The 20,148-nt window shown below is 50.6% G+C and overlaps 1 protein-coding gene across 1 annotated transcript in view; it reads right to left on the bottom strand.

Moving 5' to 3' along the window:
• The window catches only part of LRRC1 (leucine rich repeat containing 1), a 127,624-nt gene extending 107,677 nt beyond the window's left edge, over positions 1-19,947 (bottom strand). Inside the window, exon 1 of the mRNA XM_060021347.1 lies at positions 19,630-19,947. Within this exon, the coding sequence (XP_059877330.1) occupies positions 19,630-19,788 (159 nt within the window). The 5' untranslated portion in view covers positions 19,789-19,947. The remainder of the gene's footprint in view (positions 1-19,629) is intronic.
• Between the last annotated feature and the right edge of the window lie 201 nt (positions 19,948-20,148).

Here is a 20,148-nt window from a genome sequence, read left to right as displayed (position 1 = left end):
AAAATTATTAAAATCTTGAATAAGGAACTTGAACATACTATTTAAATACTCTGTGGAAATAAGCTATATTCAAAACCATTGACTACAAATTTAGCTCTATTTTGATTTTGGTAACTCAAAATGAACACAAAAAAAGGCTTCTGACTGACTTCTATAGGCGCCAGGCACTTAGAATTTCCACCTCCATGATTTCTCTCTCCCCACGTGTTTCTTTTGCTTAAGATTCAAGAGCCTGTTGGGAGAGAGACAAAGGGGTTCAATTCCTAAAATACATTTGGATATTCCATCAGGTAATGAATGCAGAAGTATTAGTATATAACAATCAGAGAACACAGACCCAACATCTATTCTGTAGTCCAAGCCTAAATTATACCGAATATAATTAGCAAGCCAAGAATAAGGAAATATACCAAACGAGAAACAAAAATGTGCCCTTTGGTGCTGTGCTCACCGTAATTTATATCCTCAAAATATCTAGTGAACAGCCCAGTGACAAAGGCATTGAAGATTAAAGCCTCTTTTCCTTAAAAACTGCTTCTGAGACTGGAATTACATCAGACACACCTTCATGCATTTGCCAAAACTGCTCACGTTATGAAAGCCAAACTTTCAGTTAAGATTTTAAATGATTAGTGAGAAAAGAATGCGGAGTTATTCAAAAGTCACAAAGGGGAGATGGAAACTCAACAGCAACGTGCTCGGGTCCTCGGCAAACCTGCTTCTATCCTGGATATGGGAAGGGTTTTGTTTTGACAGAACCCTGAGGCAAAACCAAGGCATTCTTTTTTGGGGCTAGCATTAAAAACCAATAAAAACAAAACATTTCGTAAAAGCTGGCCTGCCTGTCTTCCAGGAAGATCAAGGTCACGTTGGCTGAGACGAAGTTTCACGGAGACAGCTACCTGTGCGTTGAGCCTGCTTCACTAGCCTGTGGACCCAGGGGAGGGAGAAGAGAACCCAGGTCTGTCCCTGAAAACTGGTGTCTGAGTTCCCTGCAGGCCCAGCAGGCAGAAGCCAGCTCTGACAGGCTGCAGAGTCCCCCTGGCAGGCCAGGCCCACAGACAACTGTCACCATGCTTCAGGGACCTGGGGGGAGAGGACTGGGCCTGAGCCAGGCCTCAAATACAGCTCCTTGGGACCAGCTCAGCTGTGCGTGCACGTGTGTGTGTACACGCGTGTGTGCACATGTGCAAGCACGCGAGAGGAAGGGCCCAGTGGGAGAGCAGAATAGAAAACGAGAGAAGGGCACATCTCAAGTTGTGGCCACTAAGGGCCCCATGGCACACCTGGACCTACAGGCTGAGTAACAAACACCAGGGACAACAGGACAGGGGGCCCATCATCCACGGGCCCCATAGAGGAAGGGACTCTAGGCCAGAGGAGGAAGCAGCTAACCACTCCCGCTGACAAATACACCAGAAGTTCAGAGTATGATGGAGACCCTTGACCTCCAACCCTAGGTGATGAGCACCATAGCACGTGCCAAGCAGAGCAGGTGCCCTGTGTATACGGCTGCACTCCTCACAACGCCCTCCCCGGATGGCATCACCAGCCTCACTTCAAGGACGAGAGAGAGTGGCGTGGACATATATACGCTACCAAATGTAAAACATAGCTAGTGGGAAGCAGCCGCATAGCACAGGGAGATCAGCTCGGTGCTCTGTGACCACCTAGAGGGGTGGGATAGGGAGGGTGGGAGGGAGACGCAAGAGGGAGGAGATGTGGGGATATATGTAGAGCTGATTCACTTTTTTATAAAGCAGAAACCAACACACCATTGTAAAGTAATTTACTCCAATAAAGATGTTAAAAAAAAGTTAAACAAGACAAGGACGAGAGAACGAGGCTCAAAGATGGTGAAGTAACTCGGCGAGACCACGGAATCAGTACAGAGGAGGCAGGGCAGGAACCTGACCCATTCGAACCAAAGCCCACTGAGCCCGTGGTTCTCAGGGTGTGGCTGCGGGACCCCCATCACCACTCACCTGGGGCGCACCCTCCCCGGGCACATAATGCATCAGAATCTCTGGAAATGCAGCTCCGGAATCCATAGGTTTCCAAAGAACTCCGCAGGTGCTTCTGATAAAGAACCAAGTCTGAACCCCTGTGGTGCCTGCCCGCCAGCAGCCAGAGGAGGCAGTGCGGCCGGAAACCTGCTTCGTGCGCGTGCTGGTCACCAACCAGCCGCGCCGGCGTGTGGCCACATGCACGTCATTCTTTACAGTCCCCACTGAGGGAGCCCAGACCCCAGGGGCTCCCAACCTAGAGCCTAGAGCCCAAAAGGCCCACGAAGACAGTAACACGGGTCTCGGAGTCCACTGCAGTATTTCAAAGGCCAAGAGAAATCATACCTTCGTTACCTAACTCCAGGTCTAAGTGAAATGTCTTTGGAAGAGGGAAAATTTAACGGTTCATCACTTCACAAATACAGTGTGTCTGGACTCAAAGCCTTTACAGCCAGGCTGAAAACGGAACAGAGAAGTGGCACAGACCCCAGGCAGGTGCCGTTGCTCCAACATCTGGGCACTTCCCCACTGGAGCCACCTTGGGGCCCCTCCCTCCACCCAGCAAGACAGAAGACCCAGGTCAGTGCTTCAGGGAACTACGGTATTTCCCAGACAGATCCATAACCTTATTCTCTAGACTTAGTCCCAGCCTGTCCCAAACATCAAATGTCCCTTCAAAGGAACAAAGACTTGCAAACTCCAGGGATGGTCAAAGGTATGTGTGGGTGGCCTGAGGATAAACAGTGTTTTTGAAATTTGAGTAAAACCCGGCAGGGTGATTAATCGGAAGGGCAAACCATGCCTTTGGATGCACGTGTGCCTACGTTACAGCTCATTCGCCAAGTTTGAGAACTAAGAAAATAGAACATAAAAGCTTACTGAACCAACACCCCAAAAAATTGATCTACACATTGCTTTAGCCAACTAACTTGAGCCGAACTCTGTGAGAAAATGAACTGGGGAGAAAGTAAATATGGAAAGAAGGGATGGGCAAAAGGGTAAGGAAAGAAAATGCTGAAGGGAAGCAAAAGAGGAAGGACAAGTCAAGAAGCAAACTAGAAAAAAGGAAAAAGAAACAGGATTGCCAAAGAGGGACACCCTGTTCAGAGGAAAGGAGCGGGACTGCTCACACATTTTTATCAGGATCTGCGGTTCGCTTGAGCCAAAGGCTTCAGATTACTATCACCCCCCTATTAGCTCCCACTGGGAAGCTAATTAGCTAGTTAGGTCTTTATCTTTAAAACCTCCATCCTCCAAACAGAAGGCGATGCCCAGGAAGGCGCGGAGCTACCGAGACAGTGGGCTCCAGTTCCCAGTCACCCCCGAACCCCTGCAAAGTCCTAGGGTCTGTAGAGCAGAGGGGACGACAGGAGCCCAGCCAAACCCAACCCGTGCACTTGATACACGGTGTGGTTTTTAAATTGTTTAATAAGATGTCAACAATTAGAAATCAGGAGACCTCACATAGAAAATCTTGTTTTCCAGCAAAAGAAAAACAAAGCACTGAGTTAGGCAGTAGCAGGGTTGGTCAGGTGGGGGCATCCCCTCCAGATGGGGTGTGGGCGCCTCCTGCCCACGGGCCTGTCTCAGGCTGGACCTCCCCATCCCACGCCCCCCACCTGTCACTGCGCAGCTGATCCTGAGACAGGCAAGCCTCGCAGCCCCCGGCTTCCTTGAGGCTAGTGACTGCCACACCCTGGGCGTCACCATCCTCACCTGGTCACACCCTGGAACGCTGACCCCCCTCCAGCTGCTTCCTGTCACTCACCTCGACTCCGATATTCCAGACCTGCCACAACCTCTCCCACGACCTCCACCTCTGCTTCTCCTCGACCCTCTCCCCTTGCAGGAACCTCCCCCTCTCCCCAACGAAACAGCATCCCAAATCTTATGCATCAGAAACCTCAGGGGCCTCACACCCTCTCATCCTGCCGGCCTCCCCCACAGGTGGACTGGGCACCTACACCCCACCCTCCTCTATCCCAGGCCAGTAGAGCTGAGCCTTCTGGAGGAAAACAGAAAAACCCACGAAGGCCAAAGGCACCCCCGGGAATTCACACCCACCCAGGAATGCCCTGAGCCCCCCCGCGCCCCCTCCTCCCTCACCTTGCAGGTGCCCCACCCCGTCCTCCACTGAGAATACTGAAGCCCCCAGCCCTGATCTTTTATTAACCACACGCACCCTTTCCCTCGGTCCTCCAATTCTGAAGGTGGTACCCAGTTCCTCAAGCTGAAAACTCAGCCGTTATCCTTGAGCCCAGACCCTCCAAGCCAGTCCGTCACCAAACCCTGCCCCTGTCCCGCTCCCCTGAAAATCCGCGCACAGGCTGCCAACAGGCTGAGCCGTCTCCACACAAGTCTGATCAGGGCCCCAGGGCTTACTGAAATTCCACTGACGACACGCCTCCACGACAAAATAAGGCCCAGCCTCCTGAACCTGGCTTTCACAGCCACGCACAACGGGGCTCCAGCTGTCCTGACCCCTCTCCTTAAAAATGTGGCTGGGTTGTACACCCCTCCCTCCACCCCTAGGAAGCCTGTGCCACCAGCTCCACGGGCTCGGCACAACGTGCCCGGGTGTCAGATGCCCCTGCTCACTTTTGCACGCCCAGTACCTAATAAATGCACTGGCCTTTCAACGCACGTGAGCTGCGTGTTGATCTCAGGGCCCCCGGCCTGGCTCTGCCTAATGAGAACATGGCAAGAAAAAGCAGGGCCTCTGGAGCCCCCGGACCTGGACTTCCCACCAGGCTGTTTCCCACGTGGGTGACCTCAGGCAAGGGCTCAGCTTCTGTGTTCTCATCTGTAAAATGGGGCCTTTAAAAACCCTCCCACATAAGGCTGACCTGAGGACCAGGCAAATCCTGAGTACGTGCCTAGCTGTGCATCTGAAACACGGTAGGCGGTCAGCAAAGAGCTCCACTGGGTGTTTTCAAAACCGTAGCTGAGGTTTCCCTCTGCTCTTCCAAGGCGAGGGCAGGCGGTCCAGCGCATGGGCAGAACTTCCGCACCGCCTGGCCATCTCACTCCTCATGCACACCTCTGCAAAGACACAGGCCTGAGCAGGACCAATGCTGTGTTCTCCCTGGACCCTGCCTCAGCCCCAGCTTCCCACCCGAGTGCAGAGCAAAGCCCCACCACACGTCCCGCTGGCTGCCAGCGGGTCCCTCCAGGGACACCAGGCGCAGGCTGAACTTGACTGAGGCTGGACTGCGGCACCACCGGTCCCTCGGAGTAACTCACCACGCTGTGGCACCAAAGGGAAACGTCCAAGGGTTTATGTATCTCAGCTACCCCATAAAAAAATTTTTTTCAATGCAACAGACATTTTTTGAACATTTCCTGTGAATAAAGCACTGAGTTCCCCACTGCCTGAGACAGAGATGCATAAAGCAAGTCCCTGATGACAAACCGAGAGAAACAAACAGATGCACAGCTAAGTCTAACCCTGAGGAACAGCAAGAGAGAGGTGAGTCAAGAGGGACTGCGGCGGGGGGGCGTGGAGGGGGGGAAGGAGGGGGGTGGTTGTGGGGACATGGGGTCATGGGTATGGCTGCAGAGCTGGGAGGGCTTCTCAGAGGAGGCAGCATCTGCCCTGGAGAAGAGGCTTCTGAGCGGAGCGCACAGCAACCGACAGGTGCGGAGGTCTGGAAGACGCAAGACCACTGAGTCACAGAAATTTAACCATTAAAGACCACAGTCAGAAAGTACTAAAATGTACTTAGCATGTTAGAATTTAACAACTTAGAAAATAAGTATATCTGGTAATTCAATCTTTATAATATCTTCTTGACTTATTTTTTCTTCTCACACAGTGAGAAGGAAACCTACGGAAAACATCGACATGTCCAAGCTTTTCTTTTTCTTAAGAATACCTTGGAACAGAAATCAATCCTGCCAGAGACTTTTCCTCAGCAGACGGTCCCTGTGTTTCTGGCAGAAGACACAGCGTTAAACGAGAGAGACGTCACAAAAGGAGGGCATCTGCAAGGGCCAGCAGGCGGCACCGTCTCTGCCCCTCCTCCTTTCAGGAGCACTGCAGCCACACCCATCCCCACCCCGTCTGTCTACCCCTCACACTCCCTGCCTCCCTGCCTCCCACTAGAGGCCAGAAAAAGAGTCCAGGGTCCACCCGTGACTCTGCATACGCCCATCCCCGGGTGCCACCATACGAGGAACTGCAGGTCACTCAGGAGTCCCCTCAGTGCCCGGCACTGCCGACCTGCTAAACCAACCCTAACTTTCCTTCGGGCCTCCTGACACGTGAGGGCCCTAAGTGCCTCTGTCACTTAAGGCATCTTAGGTTGAGATGTTTGTCACTCGCAGACGAGAATATTCCAAAGGCGCTCCTGTTTCTTCAAGGCTGAAACCCTCTATGAGGGGAAATGACCAGTGAGCTGAAACCATAGAAGTTACCTTACTTTGGACCTAAACCCGAATGTCGAAATCAAACATTTTAGAATATAGAAATTTTTAGAGACTACAGGAACTACACCTCACAAGCAATTACCCCCTGCTCTACTTGCCTGACAAAGACATCTTGAGAGATATTTTCTTTTCGAACAGTAAGTGCTAAAGAGGGGTGGGCGTGGGTGAGGTTGAAGAGTGGGGGTAGGGCTTGCTTTCTCTTGGCCTCTGTGTAACTTCAGTAAATCACCACCATTATCAGAGAGAACGTGACACTTTCCTCTACCGCCTCTTGCCATTTTAGAACCAAGTTATCGCAAATCAAGGTAGGTGAATTACTGTCACATGCTACTAGGTAAGGTGCATCTCCTATAAGATGCATAGCTTCTATTAACCTAATCTTATTAGCGTCCATGTGTAGCAGTATTGGAATGTGTATACTTCCAGAAAGTACATTAGAACCTCTTTATGAGTCTGACCTTTACAGTCAAGACTCGTAACTGCCTCATGAGCTAATCACTTGATATCATGCTTTGACAACAGAGATCAACAGTATAATAGCTGAATTATTGGCAGCAGAATTATAATGGAGACACTCCTAGGATAAAACCAGCGCTCATTTTCTCTCCTGAAGGTAAAAAAAAATCCAGCCCCCCAAAATGGGTGCCACTAATCTTCTTTGAAAGATTAAGCGTGAATAAGCACATTAATATTTGGTGACCTAATTTTTAAAATATTTCAGCTCAGTGCTCTTTTTCTTAACAGTTCAAAAATAACCCAGGGGGCACAGGTGTCTCTGTCCCCTTTCCTAGAGTGGATGCAACTCCTGGCCCATCAGGTGGCTTTTGGTGCCAAAGACGTGGTCTCTGTGCATGTGACCTTGAGGAAAGACGGTCCAGTGGTTAGGAATACTGGCTCTTGAACCAGACAGCCCCACTGTGACCCCCAGCTCTGCTCATACTAGCTGTGTGACTTCAGCAAGTTAAGTCATCTCTCCGCGTCCTGGTGTCCTCAAGAGGATAATGAAGCTATTTATGTTTGTTGTGAGGATTGAATGAGTTCATCATGGGAAGTGTTTAGGCAAAGCACAGCTCGGGGCACATTGCTCAAAAAATCTCTGCTGTCTTTATTATAATTATCGATACCCAGGCTTCCACCCCTAAGTTCTGGGCCTCATAAACACTTCACCACACCCCAACTCAAGGACTTACCAGGTCCTAGGCCACTATACTCCCTTTCCTGGTCCTCCCAAACCCCGTAAAGGCTCTGCCAGCACCCCAGTTGATAAACCCCAAAACGTACATCCACTACATCAGCAGTTTCTGTTGACTGTACCCCCAAGATAAATCTCATCACTCGCTGCTACCACCCCGGTCCAGAACCCATCAGTTCTCCAGGTCTCTCTGCTCTGTGAACCCTTCCTCCCTCGAGACTAAACTCTCACCTGCCAGCAGAGTGAACTTTCTAAAACACAAATCAGATATCTATAGGCTTACCATCTGCCATACTTCCAATTGGTGAAAAAAAATCCAAACTCCTCACCAGGGTCTCTGAGCTCCGACATACATTAACCCCACCAACATCTTCACCTTGATTTTCCACCCCCGACCCTGTCATACCAGCCACACTGACCTTCGTTCTGCCCACAAACACCCCAAACTCATCCCGAGCCTTTGCAAGGAGCTCTGCACTGTTCACAGCTGCCTCACCGCATCAGGGCAAGGGTCCCCTCCTGGGAGAGGTATTCTCGGAATAAACAGAAACCTCTCCATGGCTCTCAACCACATTTCCCCATTTGGTTTGCTTTATAGCTCTGATCACTATCTGAAATTCTTATTTGCTTATCCATCTACCAGCCGTCTCCCTTACCTGGAATGGAAGCTCCGTTAGGACAAGGCAAAATACCCACCTTGCCAGACAGAAGGATGCCTGTAGCACAGCTGGCACTCAATAAAGATGCAGGGGGCTTCCCTGATGGCGCAGTGGTTGAGAGTCCGCCTGCCGATGCAGGGGACACGGGTTCGTGCCCCGGTCCGGGAAGATCCCACATGCCGCGGAGCAGCTGGGCCCGTGAGGCATGGCCGCTGAGCCTGCGCATCCGGAGCCTGTGCTCCACAACAGGAGAGGCCACAACAATGAGAGGCCTGCGCACCGCAAAAAATAAATAAATAAATAATAAAGATGCAGGGTGCATAGGGGAAGGGGGAGGGAGGGTCTGCCAGGACCCAGCAGAGATCGACCCCCCAAACCCCCACTCCTGAATCACACTGCCTGGGAAGCCTGACACCAACATCTAGTCAGGAAAGCAAATTTCAGCAGAAGAGTAGAAGGCTGTAGCTTTTGATCCTAATATACTCCTCGAAAAGCCACCTCAGTCTGATTTTAACTCATAGATATTCCTTAATCATCAGTCCCCAAATTAGGTTTCCCAAAATACAGTCTCTCGGGTGCTCACATCAACCCAGAGTGAACTTTCAAACAACCGCCTCTGAACTCTGCTTGAGTTCATTTAAAAAGGAGACAAAAAGCCCCAGCCAAGGTGCCTATTCTACCTCACTTCTAAAAGCTGGGAGCACGCAACTGACACAGGGAAAAAACTCAGTGTTCAGAGGTTGTTGGGGGGGAGTGTGTCTGTGTGTGTCTGTGCCTGTGTGTGTCTGTGTATGTGTGTGTCTGTGTGTGTGTCCATGTGTGTGTGTCTGTGTGTTTGTGTCTGTGTGTGTGTCTGTGTCTGTGTCTGTGTGTGTGTCTGTGTGTGTGTCTGTGTCTGTGTGTCTGTGTGTCTCTGTGTGTGTGTCTGTGTCTGTGTGTCTGTGTCTGTGTGTGTGTTTGTGTGTGTGTGTCTGTGTGTTTTAACCAAAGAAAATCTGCTGATCTTTTTCCCTTAATTGGTTCTGGGAATCAACAACTGACCACAGGAGGGTAAGCGTTTGGAACAGCTTCTCCTTACTATCGAATCCTTGATTATAATGATTAAGCCTGGACTTGTGGTTCTACTAAACCTCACTGAGCAACCTCACGGGTCACGTGCACAAGTGGGGACCACTCCCCTCAGGTTAGCGCTGTGGCATCGAGTCATAAAATGTCATAAAATTAGCATCCAGGGAGGTCAGAACTCCAAGAGACCTTGAACATCACTAACACCACCTCTTCAAGACAAATAAGGAAATTGAGGCTCGAGAGATTATGTGAATTGCCCAAGGTCAGTGCTAGTGTCAGTCAGAGCACGGACACAGGCCCAGGGCTATCCAACTGCAAGACCAGTGCTACCACCACCATGACGCCATCCATACAAGCAAGGATGGCAGAGAGCCCGGCTCTTCATGGAGTAATCGGCAAGCTCAACTTACAGTCTGCCCCCAACCCATTTCTAAATCCACTTGCCAAAAGGGCTGAAAACGTCCCCAAGAATGCTGCTCGAATATGTCTTCAATGTCTGCTCTGTGACACAGCAGGAAAGCAAAGAAGAAAAGGCGTGTTGTGGCTTCGATGGGGGACAGAGATCATTTCAAAGAGGTAACAGTAAGGACACAGGTGTCCCCAGAAACCAGAGAAGAGGGAAGGGAAGTGTTCTCAGAGGAAAGTGATCGCCTGAGCTGTGTCCCACGGGATGACCAGCAGGGAGGCAGACAAAGAAGCCAACAAAGAGGAACTCCCAGGAGACAGAGCACAAAATTGAAGACTCTGAGGCATGAAAAGACTGGTAACCAAGGGCAGCTAAGTGCTGCTGAAACGCAAGGTTCAAGCAGGGAAGAGATGCGAGATAAGGTAGAAGAGCCAGGCTGTATCCTGCAGGCCAGGAGCCACTGCAGCAGGAAGTCACCCATCACATCTGTGTTTTAGAAAGATCTCTCCCGCCAAGAATTGAGACAGGATTTGAAGAAGACAGGACGAAGGGCTTTGAAGCCTCTCTCACAAAACAGCCAAGAACGATGACAACAGCCAGCAGATTTGATTGGGTGCTGTCTATGTAACAGACACCGTTTCCAGCACACATAGTAACCCATTTACTCTTCACACACAGGAAGTGGAGTCTATTAGTACCTTTGTACAGATGAGCAAACTGAGGCCCAGTGAGGCTGAGTTACTTGTCCCAGGTGTCACAGCTAAGGGGTCGATCTCCTAACCAACGCTACACACTTTCCTGACAAGCAAGAGATCCAGGCCAGAAGCAACACATCAGTAGAAGGGACAGAGGGAGGGGCTGACCGGCCCCCCACAGCCTGCACGCTGCCCTGCCCTTCTGCTCCAGAAACCAAATCAACCCACATTAGGAATTCCGTGACGCCAACCTCTCTGCCCGACTAAACAGCATAAGCCACCTGAATGCAAGCATTAGGTATCGGTCTTCCAAAGACCCGGAACGAATATCGGATTGACGGAAGCCCACCCAAGGGTCTTCCCAGGTCTCTGGGAAACAGCCCCAGTCGAGGAGAGAGGGGGCAGAGATGACAGAACCCATCTCCCCACCTATTTCTCCAGCCCCCCGAAAGAGCACAGGACCTGGAGCCAGGAGTGGGAGAGGACCGCCCACATGTTCATTTTGCTCTGATCCATCACTTTACCTCACTCGTCTTGCACTTGTTTAGCTGTAAGGTGGGTAGATGTCTCCTATCACTAGGCCTCCACCCAACTCAGATTTAAAAAATAATCATCTTTGACAAGCTAGCAACATCTACTGAAATTTGTAAAGTATGTACCCTTTCATCCCGGGATTACGCACCTTGAACCCATGCAAAGAAACGTTTGCATGTGTGTACAAAGTAATATGAACAAGAACATTCAATCTAGTGTAGTTCATCGCTGCAAAAATTTGGAACCATTTAGATGTCCAGCGATAGGAGAATGGTGAAATAAATAAATCATGGCATATCCTATATAAGGGAACCTACAGCACCAGCACTGATGTTAACATACATCTATACATACTGACACAGAAGACATCCAGGATACGGAGTTAAGTACAAAACAGCAAGTGGTGACGCAACTTATATAGTAACTTATATAGAAGTAATTTATATAGGACTCCTCTTTTCCTTTTAACAATGATAAATATACGGTGGTATGTGAAGAGGAAAAGTCTATAAGGATACGTTCTAAAATTGTTCATGTCTGGTATCACTTGGAGGGAATCAAGGAAAATGTCACATTTTTTATTCTTTGAATTCTTCTCTGCATCCAACACATAATAACAAGACAAAACAAGGCCACATCATAGTCAAATTCAGGCAGCTTGCACTAACAGCATGAGCCTCAGAGGCCTCAGCATCTTCCACATCAGGTCAGGCAGTCAGAGCCCAGGTCACCTCCTCAGAGGTTTGGCAGCTCCTTTCTGGGCTTCACATCTGCTCATCTGACAAGCTCCCCACGTCCACCACAAGTCAGCTGATAGTCCCTCCGATTATCTCTCCCCCAGAAGTGGGTGTGGATTGTGGAAAGAAAGGTGACCAGAGCGGTCAGGATGGGAGGCCACGCTATCCAGGAATCAGTCTGGAACACACTGCAATTAGGTGTAACACCTTCCACCCACCACATGACAAATCCATGCCTTGTGGTTCTCGGAAACAGAAATGCCAAATGTCTCCCAACTGAGTCAAATTCTCTGGAATCTAGAAGTTACAGCCTGGATAAGGAAATTCTTCCAGACAGTGATAAGCAAAACAAACAAACAAAAAAATTAGTATTCCATCTTACTTCTAGAAATTCGAAGTATTTTACACTACAGGCACATACACATTACACACACACACACACACACAAACTCGATTAGATCTTCTAAAATACCACATGCAATAGTAAATTACCATCCCTGTCCACTAAATAATACCCAAGAGAAAGTAAATGGACATCCAGCAGTTTCTCCTGTGCATTTACGAAGATCTGGCCCATGATCTCATCGCCCCTCATAACTATTCCATGAAGTGGAGGACAAACATCTAGCCCCGTGTTCCGGGGAAAATCCTAAAATAGGCAAACTTCCTTTAGACTTCTGTGAGCAAAGAGAGAAGCCTGCAGCCTCACTGGATCCACACCCAGAAGAGCCCAACGCTTCCGTTCATGGCTCGGCGAGACCATGGTTGGGATTTTTGTCATCACTGCTGAGAAATGTTTACCCTGCTATTTCTGACCCTCTTGTGTAAATATCAGCTATGCTTTACCCCCCAAATTTCAAGCCTGCGTAAAGGGTCCTTTTTAAGGAAATCCCAAGTACACAAGTATCAGAGTTACAGAAGCTGCAATTTTTGGCAGAGAGGACAACGCTCCAGAAGCTGTGAGAGGGGCCGCAGTGGACCCTTCTCTCTGGAAGCCCCTGGGAAGAGGGGAGGGGGACTGGGGAAATGGGTTCATTTTGCCGTAACCAGCATGACTCAACTTTCTCAACTCTAGGAAAGGTTTATTAAGTGAATAGTTTTACTTTTTCTCAAAGAATTGAGCAATTTTTTTTGCAACATTTCAGCAACGAGTTGACTTCAAGTGACTCTGGAAATCAAAAGGCTCCAAGCATCAGTGTTTTAAAGCAGCAACAGAGGACAGAGGAAACTGAGGTCCGTGGTCCAGTACACACATAACACATACTCATGTTACTTGGGAAAAAAGAACCCACAGGATCTCCAGTGTTACTATGGCTGCAATTTTATCAACTTGATGACCCAATTCAACTGACATCAAAAAAAAAAAACAAAAAAAACTCTTCCCACCCCCAGTACCTCTGGCCATCCATCTCTCCCCTAGGCCAATGCCTACGTACACAGCTTAGCGAGCAATTTACAAGTTCAATGCTGACACGCCCCACAATGGAGGAAAATGTGTCCACAACAAGGAGGTAAATGCTTTGTGCTTAGTGTCCCCCGAGCCCTGATGAAGGGCCTCAGGCAGTCAGCACAACACGGCAGGGGGAAGAGGAGAAACGGTGCTGGACCAGAGGGCAGGAAACCCGCCCCCCACCCCCGAACGTCCTTGATGACACGATCCATCCCACCTTGCCCACCCCACAGGTGCCGGGTGGTTTCCTCCCACCCAGACCACCACAGCAGCTCTTGACAGCATCCTCTGCTCCTCCCAGGACCACCTTCCCAGAAGAGAGGTCCACCTGTGCGGCGCCTCTTCTGACACACCGTCCAGATCCCGCCTGGCCCCTCTCCAGTCCCACGACCACTTAGGCAGCCTCGCTCGAGCCACCTGGGAAGGATGGGCTTTGATGACCACAACAGGTTTTTTCTTCCTTCTAACGTGAATGTCACCCCCTCTGAAGTCTTCCCTCATCTCCCCAAAGAGGGAGATGCCTCAGAGCTGTCACAGGGCCAGGCCCCATCCCCAGGGGCAAGTGACACGGAGCTGGAGGCACGCCCTGGCTCCACAGCTGACCTTGGCCCAGTTCCTTACACGAGCCTCCGAAACAACTCCCTAAGTAAGTCCCGGTGCCCACACTGGCAAAACTGGAAATATAAGGGCTAAAGTGAGTGGTGATTCCATTTAAGGGAAATAATTTCTAGAGAGAACTTAATGCAATGTTTGGAGCTCAGTAAAATCTCAGAAAGTGGCGTCTAGTAGAATATTATTAATAAGTAGCAGATACTCAAAGTTAATCAAAGACACTCCAACGTCCACCAACCTGGGGCAAATGACATCTTCCCCAGGCCTCAGTTCCCTCACCTGTAAAGCGCGGGTGGGGGGAGAGGGAACAGGAGATGAGGGAAGGGCACTGGACTAACACGGAACAGAACAGGAAAACAACCAAGAGCTAAACTGTGTAACAGCAGCAGGCTCTCTGAAAAAGCAGAACTTAAGTTAAGTTTCCCTAACTTGAGAAATGTGCAGGTCACGGCTCTCAGGGGCAAGTGCTCTCTTGGATGCCCTTCCTCCTGGGCTTTGCCTTAAATTATTTACATTACAATGCTACTTAAGTCTGTCCAAATCTAAAGCTTCATATGCTTTAGCCCTTATAAAACTGTAAGGTGAGACAATGTAAAAATTGGATAAAAACCAATAAAAGAGAGCTCAGCTTTCGTTGAACGTGACGTATGGTAATGATGCAATTTTGTTCCGTGTGCTCGACTGTTCACACAGTGTGTTAAGTACAAGAATACCTGGGAGAGTTCCTGGCAACTCTGTGGGGCTCTACCACCGCGGGGCTGGAATCCCCTCAGCCAGCCAGCCACCGCTCTTCTCTAACGGACTGTCGTGAACCCTTTGTTCATGAATTTCCAGCCCTCGTCTGACCCCAAAACACAATTTCTGCGGTAAGTCCACATCTGTCCTTTCCCCTTCGCTACAGACAAGCAAAGGGGTGTGCAACAGACGATCAAAGGGGTGCGCAATCTAACACTGGCAGGAAATCTTTATGACATGCCTCATTTGGAAGGTCACCTGGATGTTACAGAATCTATGATTTTTTTAATTATTATTTAAAAGAATATTAAAAATTTACTTTTGGTTTTAAAAAATAACTTGCAAATTCCCAGGAAGATGTCTTTAAACTCTAGTTTAAAACACATTGTTTCCTCAAAAATCAAGAAAATATTATATTCTGGTGAAAGAACTGAGTAACTGTATAAATACTATAAATTTGTTATATGGGAAAAAAACCATGGTTTCCTAATAAAAGCATCTTGCCATAGTATCCAGAAAGATCTTAGACATCACAGACCTAACTGTACGTGTTCTGGGTGCATTCTCTCTTCAGTCCCAAGAACCACCCTATAAAGTAGGTGCTACTGTGACACGTGAGGAAACTGAGGCTTGAAGAAAGAATGAAAGTGATGGAGCAGCACCTAAACTGATTCCAGCAGCCATGCCCCCTGCTCCTTCCAGACCAGCCCTGAGAGCCTCTGCAGAGGACGGCCAGCCACGCACAGCAGGGATCCAGGGGAAACCAGCTGGGGGAGAGAGAGATGCAGAGGGAAGGTGGCATTCTCAAGGAAGAAATGACAGGACCTAGTGACAGGATGGATGGAGACAAGAAGGTAAGTCCCTGAACCTGTGAGTCAGGAAGAACGGCTGGCCCGGCCTCCAGAAATGGAACTGCTGGGGAGAGAAGCCAGTGCAGGGGGCCAGACCTAAACTGAAACACAGTGGGTTTAAGACAAAAGGGACTTATTCCAAGTGGGGATGGATATCCTCTCAACAGATCGCAGGCGAAGAGGTTGAAGTCTCGTTACACAGGAATTATGTTTACAAGGCATGAAGATTATTTCAAACAGACAAGTCGGTCAAAAGTGTCCAGCACAAGGGAATTCCCTGGTGGTCCAGAGGTTAGGATTTGGTGCTTTCACTGCCAGGGGCCCAGGTTCAAACACTGGTTGGGGAACTAAGATCCCACAAGCCTCACGCACGGCCAAAATACAAAAGCGTCCAGCATAGAAGAGATGGAGAACACAGATAGGCAGGACAGGACCACTGAATTCTGAACATCTGTGTCTTTACTAATTCCCATAGACCAGTGCACAGTACAAGTCAGGTCTGGGACAGGCAATCACGATGGCGAAGAAACAGGGCTATCTCCCCATGACAGCACGTAAGGACTCATCCAGGCAACAGACATGCCCACTGTGTCCCAGATACTGTCCTAGGTTCAGCCACAAACAAAAACCCCCTTGCTGGCACGGAGCTTAAGTTCTGGCTGAGGAGACAAAGAACGAGCAAGCAAGGACACAGTCTGGAATCAGGGGGTGATGAATGTTCTAAGGGCTAGGGGAAAAAATAAAGCAGGATACGAGAAAGAAGGAAGGGCAGGGGCAGGTATCTGAGATAATGTCATCTGGCGATCACGGAAGGACTGACTGAACTCTAAGAGGAGGTGACAGGATGAAACTCAACTTTTTAACCTAGAGAGGCTTGAGAGTGTTCACTCCAAGTGTCTGCTGCCTAGTAGACCAGGCCCTGCAGTGGTCTAGAGAGACCACAGTAAACACATGTTTGAAGGTATCTGAGCATCGTGCACAAATTGAGGGGAAAACTGATGTCATCAGGAACACAGAGAGGAAGGCAGGAGAGGAAGACAAAACAACCGCACCACGTGGATGACCTTCACTTCTGCAGACCTGGATATTCTCTGACTCCATTAGAGAAGGACAGATGCTGGAGCAGTGATGAGCTTCAGGGGACAAGAAAGCAGCAGAGGAGAAAGATCCGCATCAGACTCAGCAGCCTTCATTCAACAGATAAACAGGGGTTTACCCAGCAGGACCCACTGGACGCCGAGCTCGTGCTCCCAAGGGGGCACCTCGAGGTGTCTCTGTTAACACACACCCCAAAGGGATGGGGCTGGGGGAGGGGACCAGCTGGAGGATGGGAAGGGGTAGTGAGGCCAAAGGTGAGGGCTCTAGTCCCCTGCAGCCATGAGAGGCTCACAGGGTGGAGACACTGCTGAGGACGGTGGTGCGGGTTCAGCAAAAGGTCGGCAGATTAGGTCAGTAACCACTGCAGCATCTGATAACTGCAGTGCCCGCTCCAACCACACCCACCACACCTGTACTAAAGTCACTGTCTCCCCACAAAGCTGCTGATTAAACCTTCTTTAATCTCTGTATCCCCCACAACTAGCAAATCCTGGAGGGTCAATAAAGGCTCTACTGAGGTCAAGCTTTCATGACAGGAGTAAACAAGGAGGGGCTAAATAACTGAGGTTCTTCTGATGGAGGTGAGAAACCCAATAGTCCAGATTCCCGCTCAGTTGGCAGATACATGAAAGGGGAGAGCTGTGGGGTGGGGGGCGGGGGGGAGCTGGCCATAGCGACTGTATCACACCAGCTGTACAGCCCTGAAAGTCACTTCAATCCTGAGTCTCAATTTGGAAAACAAGGGGATTGGAGCAAATCAGAGGCTGCAGACTTTCAGGGAGAGAAGATGCTTTTCTCAGTGCTGAAGGCTGGGGAGCATGTGTACTTTTGCTATTGGGGTTGGGGGATGCAGGCTTCCCCTTTGGCTGCAAATGAATCGCAGAGACGAGAACATAATACAGGTATGGCCACCACCACGAGGACCTTGGAGGTTTGTCCGAAGAAGAGCCCCACTGGTGACGTGGCAGGTAAGAAGACGGGCTGGGGGAGGGGGCCAGGACTGCAGTGAGCAGCGGTAATGAGTTATGCAGACCTCAGACGGGAGACAACGGATGCCCAAGCAAAGACTGTGAATGAAACATCCGTGTTTTGAAGGCGGTTGCTGGAGTCTGGCTTGTACACACCCAGGCACACGAAAAGTCAGGGAGAAACAGATTTTACACAACTTGAAAACTATGAAACTACTTTAAGAGCTGTAAGAGCAATTACCCATATGCCAGACCACTTCTAGCCTTTGAAAAGCTTGTTTATTACCATATTTACTGAGGGCTATCAGACTGTATTTTGAGCTTCTGAGAAGTTTCCATTTAGAATCAGTAGAAATACCTGACACATCCAAACCCCATAATTTCCCATACCAAGCTGAATCCCCCAACATTACAGAAAAACCCACAAACTTTGCAGAAGGGAGTGAAAAGCCAATCCAGTCACAGGAAACCTTCCAGCTCTACAAAAGAAAACAAACAAACAAAAACACCACAAAGAGCACTGAAACATTTCTAGTCCAACAGCTTTTCACTCAAGCTTTAACAACTTTATTCTGAAGCCCTTGAAAAGTATTAAATTACATACAGTATTCTATATTCCTGGCAGTAGCAATGCCTAAAACTTATTATAACTTAAGGCAGTAAGTGAACTCATGACTTTTAAGTCAAATTTAAGGAAGCTAAAGGCCAGACAAAACCATGTGTTTGAAAATGCCCGCAAAATAATAATGCCGGAGGGAACTGGATGGCTTTTCTGCTTCTAAGCTAAATAAAGCCTGGGGGGCTTTGCAAAGATCCTAGTGAGGATAATCACACACACACCCCCACTGCACACAGCAAACCATCCAATGAATTCTACACAGACCAAGGAAAGTTAATCCAAGAAGAATAACAACACTTGAAATGTTGAGAAAAACACAGTTCTGCTGTTTAAAACACTCTATCGGGCTGGAGGACAAATCGGGTCATTCTAACATGCCAGAACATTTGACTGGTGAGTGTTTCTGTGACCATGTCTTGGCTTTGTGTTAACAAAGGGTCCTGCAAGACATCTGAGTTCCAACGCTCGGGCCTTCAGGTCCTCTCTCGCCTGCCAGCAGCCTCCCTACTTCCTGCACACCTTCGGATTAACTGCCCCGACTTCCTGCACAGCCCTGGATTTGGGCTACCTTCCTCCTTCAGGCTTTCAGGCTTACTCAAGCTAAGTTTTCCGGGCAAGCTCGAAGGGTAAAAGTTCGCAGTCCCTGACCCTCCATTAAAGCACAATCAGCATGTGTCGCTTGACAAGCCTGGCCGCGGCAGGGTGATTAATTTACATAAACAACTCTGAAGAGGTAACTCATCGCTTCAAGGGCAGAAGTCAGCAGGCTGAACCTGGCCGCTCTGGGAGCGGCGGCTGCAAGGCTGGCCCACACGGCAGAGCCTCTGCTGACGTTCACCGCGGCTCCTTCCACGCAACAGGTCCACGCAGGCAGGGCACCAGGGCACTTGCCCACAGCTCCGCGCACGCAGCCCCCCTCCTGCCCCGCCCCCCACGGCCGGTCCCGGAGCCCGGGCAGCTACGGCTCTTCCCGGCACGGCCCACCCGCGATAAGGCCCGGAGCACATTCTTCGGAAGATGCCGAGATAGCGCGGCTCTCTCGCGCGCTGCCCACCTCCTCCCGGCCCAGTCCAGGCCGAAGGGAAAAGGCGCCCCGGCCAGCGATCGGGGAATGCGAGACAAGGAGACCGCCCCGGGAGCCGGATGCCGCGCTCGGTCCTTCCAGCCGGGAACGGCCCCGGCCACCTGGCTCCTCACCTGCCCGGTCACAAGTGCCGGGCACTTGTTCCTAGATATGTATATAAACTACTTATCGGCACAGAACGTTTTCCCAACTGCACAAGCTACAACGACTACTCAGAAAACAGCAAGTCGCTTTGTATAGAAAGAAAAGGAACTTTTCGGGAGGGGGAGGGGAGGGGAGGAGGAGGAGTGTGGGAGGAAGAAGCAGGTGAATGAACGTAGACGTGGTTTCCGCGGGACCTGCCTGCCGGGTCCCGAGGTGGAAGAGGGGGCGAGAGGGGAGGGGAGGGGAGAGGAGGGGACGGGGTGGGGGGAAGGGGAGGGCGCGAGGCTGGCGGGGCCCGGCCGCGCTCCCCCAGGGCGGCGCGCAGGTGAGGCTGGACACTCACCTCCGGCAGCTCGCGGAGCTGGTTGGCGTCCAGCAGCAGCTCCTCCAGGCTGCGGGCGTAGCGGTAGATCTCCTCGGGGACGTAGACCAGCGAGCAGTGGCGCTTGTCGATGGTCTCCACATGACGGTTGCACCGCCACAGGGGGATGCAGTGGAACATCGCCGCCCGCCGCCGGGTCCCGAGCCGCGGAGACCTAGGCTCCCCGCCCGCTCCGCCCGCCCGGCGGCTGCGCTCCGCCCGCCGCCCACCCCGCGCTCGTTGGACCCCGTGCTCGCTCGCACCTCGCTCCGGGCTCCACGCTCCCAAAAGCGCCCAGGAACCTCGGGCGAGAGCCCCCCCCCCCGGCCCCGCGCCCCCGCCCGCCCGCCGCTGCGCCCCTCCCACCCTCCGGCCGCACCGCAGCCGCCACCGCCGCGCTGAGCTTCCTACTCGCCGCCGCCGCGCGACTGAGCATGCGCGCCAGTGGGCTCGCGCCCAGGGCGGCTCCCGCCCGAGAGATGCTCCGCTCCGGGTTTTCGC

This window comes from Delphinus delphis, chromosome 10 (assembly GCF_949987515.2).
Source record: "Delphinus delphis chromosome 10, mDelDel1.2, whole genome shotgun sequence".
NCBI classification, from domain to species: Eukaryota; Metazoa; Chordata; class Mammalia; order Artiodactyla; family Delphinidae; genus Delphinus; species Delphinus delphis.
Note: the sequence above shows the minus strand (reverse complement) of the source record. Positions and strands in the feature narration are given on the sequence as shown.